The sequence below is a fragment of the Trypanosoma cruzi genome, genomic scaffold (assembly GCF_000209065.1).
Source record: "Trypanosoma cruzi strain CL Brener 1047053516723 genomic scaffold, whole genome shotgun sequence".
NCBI lineage: Eukaryota > Euglenozoa > Kinetoplastea > Trypanosomatida > Trypanosomatidae > Trypanosoma > Trypanosoma cruzi.
Genome location: NW_001849576.1, coordinates 353,987 through 368,824, shown reverse-complemented (window position 1 = coordinate 368,824; position 14,838 = coordinate 353,987). Strand labels below are relative to the sequence as shown.

The 14,838-nt window shown below is 55.0% G+C and overlaps 4 protein-coding genes and 3 pseudogenes across 4 annotated transcripts, besides 10 other annotated features; 6 read left to right on the top strand and 1 right to left on the bottom strand.

The window, feature by feature from the left end:
• Window positions 1-13,633: a sequence feature (areas not merged during assembly with more than two copies in the genome that could not be assigned to a particular haplotype).
• On the top strand, window positions 414-725 carry Tc00.1047053510361.274 (annotated as a pseudogene).
• Tc00.1047053510361.260 (mucin-associated surface protein (MASP), putative) lies at window positions 989-2,059 on the top strand (the record flags this gene model as incomplete). The annotated part of the gene is made up of 1 exon (XM_813397.1): window positions 989-2,059. The coding sequence occupies one exon, from the start codon at window positions 989-991 to the stop codon at window positions 2,057-2,059; it is 1,071 nt and encodes a 356-aa protein (XP_818490.1).
• Window positions 1,450-1,606: a sequence feature (GA-rich).
• Window positions 1,785-1,824: a microsatellite.
• Window positions 3,205-3,225: a sequence feature (AT_rich).
• Tc00.1047053510361.250 (uncharacterized protein) lies at window positions 4,181-4,633 on the top strand (the record flags this gene model as incomplete). Its single annotated transcript, XM_813396.1, has 1 exon — window positions 4,181-4,633. The coding sequence occupies one exon, from the start codon at window positions 4,181-4,183 to the stop codon at window positions 4,631-4,633; it is 453 nt and encodes a 150-aa protein (XP_818489.1).
• Window positions 5,347-6,219, top strand: Tc00.1047053510361.240 (annotated as a pseudogene).
• Window positions 5,581-5,630: a microsatellite.
• Window positions 6,658-7,158, top strand: Tc00.1047053510361.220 (uncharacterized protein; the record flags this gene model as incomplete). The annotated part of the gene is made up of 1 exon (XM_813395.1): window positions 6,658-7,158. One exon carries the CDS (start codon window positions 6,658-6,660, stop codon window positions 7,156-7,158), a length of 501 nt encoding a protein of 166 aa, XP_818488.1.
• Window positions 10,127-11,224, bottom strand: Tc00.1047053510361.209 (annotated as a pseudogene).
• Window positions 13,634-13,729: a sequence feature (haploid, Esmeraldo-like haplotype).
• Window positions 13,730-14,463: a sequence feature (heterozygous, non-Esmeraldo-like haplotype).
• Window positions 14,073-14,828, top strand: Tc00.1047053510361.200 (mucin TcMUCII, putative; the record flags this gene model as incomplete). The annotated part of the gene is made up of 1 exon (XM_813394.1): window positions 14,073-14,828. One exon carries the CDS (start codon window positions 14,073-14,075, stop codon window positions 14,826-14,828), a length of 756 nt encoding a protein of 251 aa, XP_818487.1.
• Window positions 14,464-14,642: a sequence feature (areas merged during assembly that could not be assigned to a particular haplotype. This can correspond to areas where the two haplotypes were merged or to regions with more than two copies in the genome that were merged during assembly.).
• Window positions 14,629-14,674: a microsatellite.
• Window positions 14,643-14,838: part of a sequence feature (areas not merged during assembly with more than two copies in the genome that could not be assigned to a particular haplotype) that runs on past the window's edge.

Below are 14,838 nucleotides of genomic sequence, written 5' to 3'. Positions count from 1 at the left end.
CTGGGCACCGGCCTGCTGAGTGCACTCGGAGGGTAGAAGATGCTGTGCGCCGTGCCTCACTGTGAGTGTGGGACGCCACTAGCCGTGCGGAGAGAAGTAAATGGCTGTGCGGTATGTAATTGGATGCACTCCTTTCGTTGCGGCCGTGTGTTTGCGCATGGTTCTATCTTGCGGTGCGAGATATATGGCGTTGCTATTGCGTGTGCCCTTGTGTATGCGCTGTGCGGCGGGCATCTCTTCCACATGACTCCGCCCTTGTGTGTGGGAAAGCGGACGGAGTGGAGATGCGTGAGGGAGTGAGCGTGTCCGTTGTTTCCGCACATTTGCTTCTTCCACAAGTGGCACCACTCGGCAGCCTCTTGCAGCAGCAGGACGTGGATTGAGAGGATGTGAGGGTTTGCTCCAAGCAGAAGGACGACAAGACGCGGCGCATGATGGCCAACCTGATCGGCCGTGTGGTTGCGGCGCATGGAGCACGTGCGCCAGTACGCGTTGGGCGTTGCGCTCATGATTGCAGAGGAGAGGCGGCACGACGTTGTGGTGCTGTGTGTGTTGCGCGGCCGGGGCGTGCCGGCGATTGTGAGGGACGTGGAGGACACGGAGCTGCTTGACTGGGAGGAGGATGTGGCGGACGTTGCGGCGCAGCGGGAGCGCATGACGGCTGCGTGTGGTGAGAGGGCCCGACGATCCCGAGGCCTGTGCTGGAGGGGCGTGTTGAAGTGAGCGCGGCGTGCCTGTGAGGGCCTGAGGAGAGGGAATAACAGCAACAGTGACCGTGGGAGTGTGAGGAACGGTGCACGGCGAGGAGCGCTCCTCTTTTGTTTTGATTGTTGGTGAACCGCGCCCACCCAATTGTTTTTGTTGTGCGTGACTCTCATTGCTGGATGGGACGGTGCGTGGCAGTGTGACTTGTTTTTCCTTTTTGCTTTCACTCTGCGTTGACGGGGAGTTATTTTGTTCTGAAGGCTACACGCAAGTGACAGGAGTGATGGCGATGATGATGACCGGCCGTGTGCTGCTGGTGTGTGCCCTCTGCGTGCTGTGGTGCGGTGCCGGCGGTGTTTATGCGAGGGACGTTGACAACAGCGCAGTGGGTGGCTGCATGGCGTCAGGAGTGTTGGGTACGAGAAGATTGTATATGCCAAGATGTAACAAAACTGCTGTTACGCTGCCTTTGCGGCATGTCTTTCCCGTTTCTGCCGTTGGAGCCTCGACTGACGGAGAAGGAGATTCTGCTGGTGGTAGACAGAACAGTTCGAATTCAAGGGAGACTTCCGACGCTGGTTCTCCTGGTGGTGGTCCTGCTGCTGTTACTGGTCCTGGCTCTGCTGGTGGACCTGGTGGTGCTGGAGATTCTGGTGCTTCTTCTGGTGCCGGAGGCAGTGGAACTGCTGCTGGCGGTCACGGCGGTGGAGTCAGTTCTGCTGGAGATCAAGGCACCGACAGCGTTTCTTCTGGTCCTTCTGCTGTTGCTCCTCCTCCTCTTCCTTCCGCTGATCCTGGTGTTGATTCTCCTGCCTCTTCTGCTTCTCCTCCTGCTCCTCCTTCAGGTACTCCTGCCGGTTCTGGTGCTCCTCCTCCTCCCGCTACTCCTTCAGGTCCTCCTGATGCTACTGTTGTTGATTCTTCAACTAGCAGCAGTGGTGGTACAGCGGGGTCACCAGGCACTAATCCATCTAACACAACAGGAGAATCTCCAACAGGAGATCAGACGCCTGCTGCAGCAGCGGCTCACAACTCCTCGCTACCCGAAGGACCGGCAGGAACGACATCTGGCACTGGACAAAAAGAAAAACAAGAGGAAGAAGAGGAAGAAGAGGAAGATCATGAAAAGCAGCAGCAAAGTGATGAAGCACAAGTCCAACAGCAACAACAGCATGAACACCCCGCGGAAAACGGCGAAGAATCCGCGAAAGATAAAACCGCTAATGGTACAAATGCCACCGCAAATACAGGCGACAATGACAGCAGCACCGCGGTCTCCCACACCACCTCCCCTCTTTTGCTTCTTCTTGTTGTTGTTGCGTGTGCGGCTGCTGCTGCGGTGGTGGCCGCGTGAGAGTGAGGGAGAGAGAGCCGTGCACCGCCCGCACACACACTCGTCCTTCTCTCTCTGTGTGTGTCCCCTTGCATGGACTCTCGCCCTCACCTCACCCCACGAGGCACACACATAATGTGCCCATTGTATATATGCATGCACACCCATGCAGGCCCGTTGTTGCTCTCTTTTGCACGACACGCACCGCTGCCGTCCTGCCTGGCTGCATGGGCGGAGCACCGTAACTGTTTCTGTTTTGTTTTTATTGCATTGAGTGGGCGACCTCTCTCTCTCTCCCTCTGTGTGTGTGTTTTGCTTTACGGGAGCAATGAGAGTGTGTGTGCGCTGGTCGTCCCACGCTTCGGCTTTTTTCACTTTTTGTTTTTCATTGTTTTTTTGTAAATTTAATTTTTTTATCTGTTTGCTTAGAAATTTTTTGCTACTTTTTTAAAATTAATTTGTGCGTTTTAAATTTCTAATCCCCCATCCCTCTTTTTTTGCTTTTGGGGCAATCACTGTGGACGTTTTTCTTTTCGACTCTTCTCCCTTTTAATTGTTTCTTCCGCACTCTTCCTGTGAGGGGTGCCGTGTGTTTCCGCCCAACTGCTCCACTCGCACACCCACCGACACGCTCATGACGACGGCCCTGTGCGCCTCGCCTGCTGCACGCATGAGGAGGGGCCGCGACGAACGGCGCGCTGAGGGAGCCGTGACGTGTGGGCGTGCGACGAGGGCCTGTGGGGCGGAGCACACATTTCTTTCCCTCTTGTTTTGTTTTTATGCGGCCAGGGCTGGCAGACACCCGCAGCGCCACACACACAGCCACACCCTGCCGCCGTGTTTTTTCTTTTGCTGCGCTCACTCTCCCGATGGAGTGACGCGACCGCCGTCATGTCTGCGTGCTTCTCTCAGTCCCCACACACACGAGTGACTGCGCTCTGCGGGCCGCACTCACGCGCCGATGAGAGGGCTGAGGGGAGCAGCAACACGCCGATGACCCCATGAAATATAAACGATGTGCGGACACACAGAGGGTCGGACGGCTGAAAGACACTTAAATATCTTTTAATTTTCTTTTGCGGGCAAAATATATGCAGACAGTTTGGCGTGGCCACACGGCAGCCGGCTGTTTTTTAAATTTGTGTGGAACAGTAATGGACGGTTTCTTTTTTATTTATAATTATTTTGTGTGATGGGGTTTGTGTAAGACGAAGGAAAGGTTTCTTTTTTTTGTTTTAAATAAATCTTGTGTGAATTGCCGCTGCTTGGGCTGCAGTGCAGTCATGAGTTTGAGCGGTCTTCTTGTTGTTGTTTTCGCCACGCACCTCCGCTGTACATTTTAGTTTTTTGCGTCTCTCCACATACTCTGCTTTCTTCTTTGCTTTGTGTTTCTGCAGGCACACACACACAAGATGCACATTGCAGTGGATTTGAATGCTCCTTTTGCAGCGCATGCTGGCAGCTGCGTGTGGCGACTGTTGTCTTCTTCCGTTTGTATGTGGCGGCTGCTGGGAGTGCTGGAGATGTATCTGGTGATGCGGATGCGGTGGTTGTGCCGGTGGATGTGTCGTGTGCTCCGAGTGACGGCAGCCTGAGCTATCGAGTGCGTGTGTGTGTGTGTATGGAAGAATTGTTCTGCTGCCATTGCTGAAGCTCAGCATGAGCATTACACTTTCAGTGGCTTTGATGTGCGCATGCACAGCAGGAATGGTGAGCTGTGTGCTGTGTGTCATGTGGCCGATGCGGTGCACACATGTAGCAGCTGTGCTGCCAGCTGTGCAAGGAAAGAGGAAGGGGCCACCGTTGCCTTCACGATGAATGTGATGGCACACAAATACGCCGGCCCTTATGAATTGTGGTGGCGTCAATTTTCCCCGATGGAACCATCCATCCGCCTGCACGGAGCAGCGATGCTGACCTGACGGCATCCGTCAGTTGCCGCCACCCCGTGAAGGGAAGGATGACACAAAATCTGGTGGGACAACTGCGCCGCAAGTGAATGCTGGGCCGTCACGTCAGAACGAGGATTGGCGACAGTCTGCGGCGGCTGACGGACCCAACACCGTCGATCGGAGTCCCGCATCCAACGCGGCGACCAACACGTCCGAGACGAAGCCAGAGTTTGCCACCGATCCGAACGAAATGATGGTCCCGAATGCATCCACGAAGAGGCCTTCCTTTGCCAACGGTCCGAGAATATTAGTGGCGCCGAATGTATCCGGGATCATGTCTGTCACTTGTGGCGGCAGGGAACACGTTGCTGCGGATAACACGGACGAGGCGACTGAGCGCAACGCCACCGGACACAAATCTCTAGTTTTAGAAAATGGCGTTGCGGGCAGTGGATTTGTTGCTGAGGGTGATGCGGACGGATTGAGTCAACGCAATGCCTGTGGACACGAGAGCAAACCCCAATTGCGAGAATTCACCGCGCAGTATTCCGGGAGCGGTGTGAGTCCCGACGACTGCTTTGCTCTGCTCAACTTCGCTAAATTGACACTGCGCGAGTTAACTGTTGACGGCACTGTGCGTGTGTGCGTGTATTGGGTATTGCTGCTTCTTCTGGGATTGTGTGGAGTTGTGACGGTCTTGTGAGCCGAAGAGTGTGGAATTGCGGCTCCTCGCAGAGAACTTGTGCCGCGTTCCCTTCGTGTTTTCTTTTATTATTTACATTTCACTGTTTGTTTTGTTGTTTTCCTGGAATAATACGTATCGTTGCCGTTCCTTTATTTAATTGTCGGTTGCTGCACACTGTCATGTGTGACTTATTTCCCCTCTTGTTCTGTTTTTATTTGCCCACACGCGGTGCCGGCCCCACGGCTGTGCGTTTCACGGACTGCACGAAAGGAGGAATGGAGGAACAGGCCGGATGCCGCGATGAAATGTGAGGGTGTTGTGTGGCCTGGTGGAACAGGACGATCTTTTTTATTTGATTTATTTTTTCGGTGCGGGTGTTATGTATACACAGACACACAAATGGTCGTTTTATTGTGCCGTATGGCATATGAAATGAAAGTCGTGCCTGATCGATGTTTCATATTTTTTTTCACTTTTTGGGAGTCCTGCCGGACACTCAACTCTGTTTTTCCTTGCAAAACTTCTGGTTTGCAGGGCGGTGTGCAAATTCTGCAGTTGTAACGATTCCAACTACCCCATGGTGTGTGCTGCCGCTGGGCTGCTTTTGCAGTTGTCATTTGTCACTTTGCGGTGGCTGTGTGGTGTAGAGGCCGTCTCTCTCCTTTTTGCTTTCACTCTGCGTTGACGTGTTGTTAGTTTGTGCTGAAGGCTACACGCAAGTGACAGGAGTGATGGCGATAATGACTGGCCGTGTGCTGCTGGTGTGTGCCCTCTGCGTGCTGTGGTGCGGTGCCGGCGGTAGGTGTGACGATGGACTGGTGGAGACGGCAGTTCGTGGGAGTCGTGCTGAACTTCCGCCGGCACCAGCAGAACTTGCAACGCCTCCAGTAGGCTCCCAAGGCTTAACACATGGAGTATTAGGTGTTACTGACAAATTGTCACCCGCATCTTCCATACCTAGAAAGGATGATGAAGAAGATGAAGAAGATAATAGTGACGATGATGAAGATGAAGAGACGGATGAGGCTGGAAAAAAAATACTGAAAGGCAGGGTGATCAAGGAGGAACAGCTGCACCAGACTCAGGTTCCAGGGAAAAGAATTTAAGTGACAGCAAGAAGGAGACAGGCCAGGCAATTATATCTGCAGAGGACATTTCTCCTTCCGGCAGTCAGGAATCAAATGCCAATCCTACGCAAGCAAAGATCAAAGAAAAGAAAGACTCCGACGAAAATACACCTGCGGCAGGGAATCCACTCACAACAGTTAACGGAGAGCAAACACTGCCTGCGGAAGGAAATCCTCCACCACCTCCAGAAGACGGTGTTGACTCCCGCGAACAGGATGGCGAAGAAACCACTGGAGAAGATAAAAAAAATGTTCCGTCGCCTGAGACCGCGGCCACACCACAAAGCCACCGAGACAAAGGCTCAGGAGGGACTGGGAAAGGTACAAAAGCAACGACAGTAACCGCCAACACAACTGATACAACGAACACACAAAACAGTGACGGCAGCACCGCGGTCTCCCACACCACCTCCCCTCTTTTGCTTCTTCTTCTTGCTGTTGCGTGTGCGGCTGCTGCGGTGGTGGTGGCCGCGTGAGAGTGAGGGAGAGAGAGCCGTGCACCGCCCGCACACACACTCGTCCTTCTCTCTCTGTGTGTGTGTCCCCCTGCATGGACTCTCGCCCTCACCTCACCCCACGAGGCACACACAATAATGTGCCCATTGTATATATGCATGCACACCCATGCAGGCCCGTTGGTGCTCTCTTTTGCACGACACGCACCGCTGCCGTCCTGCCTGGCTGCATGGACGGAGCACCGTAACTGTTTCTGTTTTGTTTTTATTGCATTGAGTGGGCGACCTCTCTCTCTCTCTCCCTCTGTGTGTGTGTTTTGCTTTACGGGAGTAATGAGAGTGTGTGCGCTGGTCGTCCCACGCTTCGGCTTTTTGTTGTTTTATTGTTTTACTTGTGTTGTGGTTGTGTGCACCCATTACTTTTTTTTTTTGATTGGCAGTTTTATTTGACTGCGTACGCATGATTTTTATTGATTTTTCTTTTGAGATATTGTCACTGCTTCTTATTCCTGTCAAGCCATTAAATGTTTTCTGCTACAGCATGCGTCAGTTGATCCACGTCGCCCCACGCTCTGCAGTGCTGCCGGTGCTTCTGGTTGTGATGATGTTTGTGATGTGTTGTGCCGGCGGGCGCTTTGCTGCCAGCCTGACGTACTCCTGCTCCTCTGACAAGGCGATGCGTGCGGACAGGGCGAAGTCGATCCCGGCTGTGGTGAGGGACGTGCCTTTTGGATATGAGGGTGCGTCGCAGACATGCACCGTCATTGGGAGGAATGGATGGGCGCCCACCCGCATCGATGTGTCGACAAGGGACGTGGATGGTACCAGGAAGTATTGCAGCTCAGAGTGGTATTGCGCAATGAATTCATTGGTTGCAATTGCGAGTGTGAAGGTGACGTTTTTCTATGCTGAGAAAAGGGAAGTATTTGTTTCGTTATACTTTGCAGCCACTGTTCGTTAATGGCCTGCGGGCTGTCCGTAGCGATGTGGCCAGTTTTCCCTCTTGAATGGTGCTGTCGTGCGAGAGGGTGTTCCCAAATAGTCGGATGCTCAGTTGTCGAGGACGGGGTGTTCCCACAGCGTGTGCGGCAGGGCCTTCCGTGAATTGTCGGGGCTCAGCGGCTGGTGGGGATTGCAGCAGAGGAGTGGCTGAAGGGCTACGGCTGTCATTGGAGCTTGCAGAGGTGCGTTGTCCGTTTTTGCTCGTTGATACGCCTGACATTTTCGGTAGTGACCTGCGCGTGAGGCACTTGTGGGGGAGACCGTGGAGCTGTCGCAGAATCCACATGTGAGGCCTTCTGCAACGATTGGAGTGCCAGGGTTAGTGCGTCGGGCGTGTGCCTTCATACTGTGGACGGACGGGAATACGCTGCTGCAGCTTGGGCAGGGCGACGTTGATCCGCTGCTCGTCGTTCTACGAGGAGGTGCCGTGGACACGCCAGGTGGAGGTTCCGGAGGAGGTCGGGGCGGTCCTGCCTCTTCAGTGTGGGAGGAGCAGCACCACCGACACAGAGGGTTGCTTGTGATCTGCAGGGCGCGTGCCGGTCTGCCGAGGAGTGGGCAGGAGGACGTCCATCAGCCGCTTGCTGGTCGGCAAGGAGTGGCGGTGCTCACGTCGGGAAGAGGTTCCGGCGGAGGCAGAGCACAGACGCGGTCCCAACAGCACCGCAGCACAGCCGATCCCAGAGGGCAGGAACGTGGCGCCTCCATGCCTCGGGGTATCACAGGCCTGTGATCGAGAGGGCACCAAGCTGTTTCGCACGGACCTCTGGCAGCATGGAGAAGCCACGGCGGAGGGCATGATTGCGGTCCTCACGTTTGCTGAGCACTTCAGCTCGTGGCAGGCTGCCGCTGCAACACACTCGGCCTGCTCCATTCCGTCCGTACAGATACATGTGGGACTGTCACGGCTGCCGCTCGTGCGGTGCCTCGGTGCATCTCCAACCATGTGATTACAGCGGCCAGAGGTGTTCCACACGCCGAGGTGGAAGCATCACATTCAGCTTCACGCAGGACAACGGCGACATGTTTCCGTCGTGGCAGCATGCCTGCCTGTCGCGGGATGCCGTCCTCCGTCCCTGCGGTGTGGAATGGCAGATGGTGGTCCGAGTCAGTGTAAACGGGTGGACGTTTAGTGGGAGACACGCAGTACGCGTTGCGCAGTCACGTCGGGAAACGAGACGCTGCGGCCTCTGGTCCACGTTGCCTGTGCTGGGTCGTCGGACAGCTCAGCGTCCATGCCGGTTGGGATGACGGCGAGGCCCTCTCCTGCCTTAGTGGATGGTGAGCAACCGTCCCGCAGCTCATGGTGTGAATTCATGTCGCAAATAACCGCTGCAGGACCAAGACGACGAATGGTGCTGCGTCAGTCAAGCAGCAAGGGCAATCCTGGAGAGCGAAGGGCCTTAAGGTATGAGCTGCCAGGCAACTACAAGGCCATCCTCATCGGGGCTGCGGCTCTTACGGACACCACCGCAGCGGGTGATGCCGACGGAGTGACCGCAATGAAACGACTGTGCTGTTCTGTCAGTCGGGCTGCAGGCAAACCGCCTCGCCGCTCCACAACCAACAGAGCGTGGCACCTTCTCGAGGGGTGGCGCCGTCGTGGTCTCCATCACGCTCGCAGCAATGCCCTGCCGCAATCACTCCCACAGAGAGACAAGGAAGAGTGTGTGGATGTGTGCCGAGAGCACAGCGACTGTCATCGTCAGAGGCGGCCATCGTGGCACCGTCCGTCACGCGTCAGCACACACCGAGCAACGCCCGCAACCAGCAGTGCAAAAACAACGAGGAGAAAACAATGACCCAAGAGCAGGCAGCACCTTCACGCATGGCGGGCATCGTGCAGCCGTGTTGCCATTTCAGCACGGGACGCAAGCCAACGTCCCGCCGTCGCCAAGAGCATTCCTGCAGAGCACCGTGCAAGTACTTATGCGTGTTTGTGCTGGAGGAGCAGAAAAAAGGAGGAGGAGCACAGGGAGGCACATCAACACGGCAAGAGGCACAGCTGGATGGCAGCGATACATGCGGTGCAGCCTCAACAATCACACACGGTGGCAGCACACACACCCATCGAATAAAAAGAAAACAGAACAAAAAATCTTAAAAACACGGCGGCAGGGTGTGGCTGTGTGTGTGGCGCTGCGGGTGTCTGCCCGCCCTGGCCGCATAAAAACAAAACAAGAGGGGAAGAAATGTGTGCTCCGCCCCACAGGCCCTCGTCGCACGCCCACACGTCACGGCTCCCTCAGCGCGCCGTTCGTCGCGGCCCCTCCTCATGCGTGCAGCAGGCGAGGCGCACAGGGCCGTCGTCATGAGCGTGTCGGTGGGTGTGCGAGTGGAGCAGTTGGGCGGAAACACACGGCACCCCTCACAGGAAGAGTGCGGAAGAAACAATTAAAAGGGGGAAGAGTCGAAAAGAAAAACGTCCACAGTGATTGCCCCAAAAGCAAAAAAAGAGGGATGGGGGATTAGAAATTTAAAACGCACAAATTAATTTTAAAAAAGTAGCAAAAAATTTCTAAGCAAACAGATAAAAAAATTAAATTTACAAAAAAACAATGAAAAACAAAAAGTGAAAAAAGCCGAAGCGTGGGACGACCAGCGCACACACACTCTCATTGCTCCCGTAAAGCAAAACACACACACAGAGGGAGAGAGAGAGAGGTCGCCCACTCAATGCAATAAAAACAAAACAGAAACAGTTACGGTGCTCCGCCCATGCAGCCAGGCAGGACGGCAGCGGTGCGTGTCGTGCAAAAGAGAGCACCAACGGGCATGCATGGGTGTGCATGCATATATACAATGGGTACATTATTGTGTGTGCCTCGTGGGGTGAGGTGAGGGCGAGAGTCCATGCAAGGGGACACACACACAGAGAGAGGAGGACGAGTGTGTGTGCGGGCGGTGCACGGCTCTCTCTCCCTCACTCTCACGCGGCCACCACCGCAGCAGCAGCCGCACACGCAACAGCAAGAAGAAGAAGCAAAAGAGGGGAGGTGGTGTGGGAGGCCGCGGTGCTGCCGTCGGTGTCGGCAGGCGTCGTCGTTTCATTTCTCTTGATGATGGTGACATTTTCTGTTGAGGTGTCTTCTCCTGCTTGAAGTTCCGTTGTTGTTGGTGATGGTTCAGCGGATGGTGGTCGTGGAGTTGTTTGTGTTACTGGTGGGTTGCTGGTGGTAGAAGATAGGCTTGTGGTGGCTTTCAGACCGACGTTCCTTCTCCTTCTTCTTTTCAACTGCATCCCCACTATCATCTGGACTTTTTGCGGCTTCTTCTGAAGTAGAGAAGCCCTGTTTTGCTTTGGATTCTGATCTCTCCTTTGGCTGCTCGTTGGGCAATGCGGTTCCAAGAGACATTGTTTCCGACTGTAGACCCTTTTCTGAAGGTTGCGTGCTCTGAACAAGTGGGGCATCGAGGGCAGAGGATGATGAAATGCCAGCCGTAGAAAGAGGAGAAACTGAAGAGTCACCTCGAGAACTGCCACTGGGTCGAGTTCCATCAGATTCTGGTGATGGTGGCGGTCTTATTGCTTGACCCGCCTGTCCTGCATGTTTTGCTGCTGGATCTTCACTGGTCAACATTTTGTCTGTTGGTGTTAGAGACGGGCTCCTTTCGTTTTCTTTTGGGCCATCGCTTTCCTGCGTTTCATCTGAATGATCTTTTGGTTGTTCTTCGCCATCACTTCTTGTTTCTTCATCTCCCAACTTCTTTGCTTCTACTTTACCTTCTTTTTCTGCCGCCCCACCATTATCTCTTGGTGTTTGTTTGACAGAAGTTTTTTGAGGGCTGACCTTCGTTAAGTCTCGCGCATCTGACGGTTCTTCTGAGGTGTTCAACACTCCACCGACTGGCTTTCGTACATCCAGTCCTTCTTCATGGCCACCCTTAGATGCAGACTGTGAAACCCTCGATGGTTCACCTTATACTTCAGTAACAACATCACCCTCCGCCTCCACCGCAGCACCGCACCACAGCACGCAGAGGGCACACACCAGCAGCACACGGCCAGTCATCATCATCGCCATCACTCCTGTCACTTGCGTGCAGCCTTCAGCACAAACTAACAACACGTCAACGCAGAGTGAAAGCAAAAGGAGAAATACAAGGCCGCCGCACGCACAGTCACAAATGACACTGCACACACCATGAGGCAGTTGGAATCAGTACAATTGCAGAACTCACACAACGCCCTGCAAACCAGAAGTTAAAAAGCAGTAAAAAAGAACAACAACAGATTTGAGATTCCGGTACGACTCCCAAAAAGTTAAAGAAGAACGATCAGGCACGTCTTTTATTGTATTTGCCAGGCAGCAAAATGTGAACGACCACTGGTTTGTGTATAATTAATGCATGGACTGAATAAAGCAAAAAAAGATCGTACTGTTCCGTGAGCCCACACAAAACACTCTTCACACTTCATGCGGCATCCGGCCTGTTCCTCCAATCCTCCTCTTGTGCAGTCCGTGGGACGCACAGCAATGGGGCCGGCACCGCGTGTGGGCAAGAGAAGGAAACAAAAGGTAGAAGCACTTCACTCATGAAAAAGTACTGCAAACGAGCATTGAGGAAAAACACAGGGATGCTGATTATTCCAATAGGGCAAAAGCAGCAAAAATAAATAAATAAACGAAAATAAAAAAGCTTAAATTATTGACAAAACTCAGTGGTTAATGCTGGCAAGCTGCACATTTATTGCTCCACGAAAAGCCGCAATTCCACCCTCCCTCACACCTCAGCAGAGCGCTGCAGTGCCTCAGAGCCCCAGAAGCAGAAGCAACAACACCCGAGACACACACCCATGCACGGTGCTGTCACCAATTTCGGCCATGGCCAACAAATCCTTGAAATGCCCGTGCTCACAAGAACCGTTGCTCACAAGTGATGCTGCGTTGTGCTCCGATGGGATCTCTGGTTTCCCAGACGTTGTGTGCAAATAATCCTGTGCGGCATCACCGCCACCCGACAAGTTATCACTCGTTCAACATTTGCTAGGGCTGTGCTGGGCTCAGGCGTGGCTGTTGTACCATCCAAGGGCATTAGATCACCGTTGCTGAGTGAATCGGGGCCGCAGCCCGTGCCCACGGAGGTGCGGGCATACGTGTCCTATTCGTGCTCAACGTCTTGTTAGTCGCTGGCAACTGTGTTGGCGGTGGACGGCTCGTTGCCTCTCGCTGAGCATGCGTCTGGATCCGCCGCGCTGCCACTTTCCTCCCCGGACAGCCGCGCTCCCTGTGGGGCCTCACCGCGCAGCTGCTGGCAGCCTTGCATGCTCCTGCCGAGCGGAGTGTCCTGCCACTGAGCATGGCCACAGACAATTCCCAGTGCCCCGCCTGGCAGCATCCCAATCGCCCACACGAGTTCCTGCTGCCACAGACTCCCTCTCGGCGATGGAGGCGCTCCGCCTTGGCTCGCTGGCGGTGCACGACGACGTCACTGAAGAGATTTGCACCATGACGCTTTCACTGGCGGATAGAGGTCACACAGATGGCTCCACATTTTCCCCTGGCACTGCGGAATCCCACGCAATGTGACGGCGGACGCTGATGCCGTCATGGCCCGATCCCTCTCGCAGGACCGCGTCAATGCCTGGCACGTGGGCCTCCTCACCGCAGTCAGGCGGCCGTACTGAAAGAAATTCCGGGAGGAAAAGGAAGGCGCGCACACCGCGTGACAGGCGCCTGTCGGTGTGGTGAGGACTCTATTCCTGGTGTGACCCGAAAATCGTGCCCGAGTGGCGGATCCCCGCGGAGGCGCGATGCGACTCCTGCCCGCTCTTCGACAGGCCCGCGCGCCCTGCGGATCACAAGGAACTCCCTGTGTCGGTGGTGCTGTCCTTATCTTCACTGCGGTGAACCGCCCGCCTCTGCCTCCGCCGGAACCTCTTCCCGAGAAAAACTCCGCAACTCCTTGCCGACCAGCGAGCGGCGGATTGACATTCTCCTGCCCAATCTGCGGCGGAGTGCGCCCGTTTGTCCGCAGCGTGACGGCACATGCCCGACGTGCTCGGCCTGGCGTTCCAATGGTTTGACAGGCCTCAAATGCGGATGCCGCAATGGCGCCACCGTTTTCTTAGCAGGCACCTCGTGCGCTGGTCGCCACCGAAGTTGCCAAGCATGCCAGCAGGCAAGACACGCAGGAAGCACAAACGCGGGCACTCGAGATGGACCAGGCTCTTCCGCCACCGCCTCATCACAGACGCCACGCGCTGTTGATTCCCCGACGGACCACGGGGAACTCCGCTTCATCCAATTTGGTAACGCCCTGTCATTGATAATATGGACTGCGACTGGTTGGGACTGCCCCAGCGTGCGCGACGGCCCGTTTGCGACGGCATACTTGCCACATTTGTACGGACGGCCCTTGCGCTACCCACTCGTTATTGTAGCAGCATACAACCAAAACACGATGAAAATTTGTTTTGTGATAAATATTTTCTGCACTTCCCGTGGACCAACAATCCACGTGGTGTGCGGGGATATCCCTTTTTGTATTGTTACTTTGCCTTTGTGATGCTGTGTGCGCTGCACCTCCTCTTGTGTGTGTGCGTACCCTCCGTGAGGGGTGCCGACACGACGGACCGCTCTCGCCGTGTGTGCATGCGGTGGAGCCTTGTGTGCCGCTCCTGTTTGCTTCTCCCTCTTCCATCAGTGTGTTGGTGTTGCGGCAGGGCTGTGTGTGTGTGTGCCTGCTGCCGTGGATTGGAGTGTGTGTCGTGCGTGGTGTGCGGCGTACGGTGCATGCCTGGCTGCTGCCCTCTCCTCATGTGGTGTGCCCTCTGTGTGTGTCTGCCGCACCTCTCGTCTCCCCTGTTGCTCTCCATGTCCCTCACTGTGCAGATCAGCCCCACACCACTGAACGACCACACTCACGACGATGACGTGCCGTCTGCTGTGCGCCCTGTTGGTGCTCGCCCTTTGCTGCCGCCCGTCCGTTTGCGCGACAAAGAGTAGTGGAGATCAAGATAAGGGTAGCTCCAGTTTACCCCCTGGTAAGCCACAGGGAGCAATTGTTCCGGATTCAGCGAACTCGAGAGGCGGCACGCCTGAGATTACGGGGATCAATGCGGCGCAGCCCGATGGTACGTCTGGTTTGGGAGGGGCAGCAGATGCGGTGGACCTTGATGGACAGGAACCAATTAAGGAGTCCAATGCGCCATACTCAGCAGACCCGAATGAAAAGGTACAGGAAACGGCAACGATTTCCGAGACCGGTGGGACAAGGCCCCCAAATCAGCCCACTAATGGAAAGACAAAAAGTGAAAATTCCACATCACAAGGATCAAGTGCGGGAACCGTTGTGCCAGAAACTTCAGGAAAAGCAACTCCGGGGCCTATTACAAAAGAGGGAGCAGGTGGGTCCGCTAACCCAGCTGCAGCATCAATTTCCGTGACCGCTTCTGTATCGGCACAAAGTCAGAAGGAAAATGCGCCAACAACAACAACAACGACTACGACAAAAGCACCAACCACGACAACTACCACCACTACGACTACAGAGGCACCAAGCACGACGACGACCCGCGCACCGTCACGTCTTCACGAAATCGACGGCAGCCTCAGCAGCTCTGCGTGGGTGTGTGCCCCGCTGCTGCTCGCCGCATCCGCGCTGGCGTACACCACTGTGGGCTGAAGAATTGTAT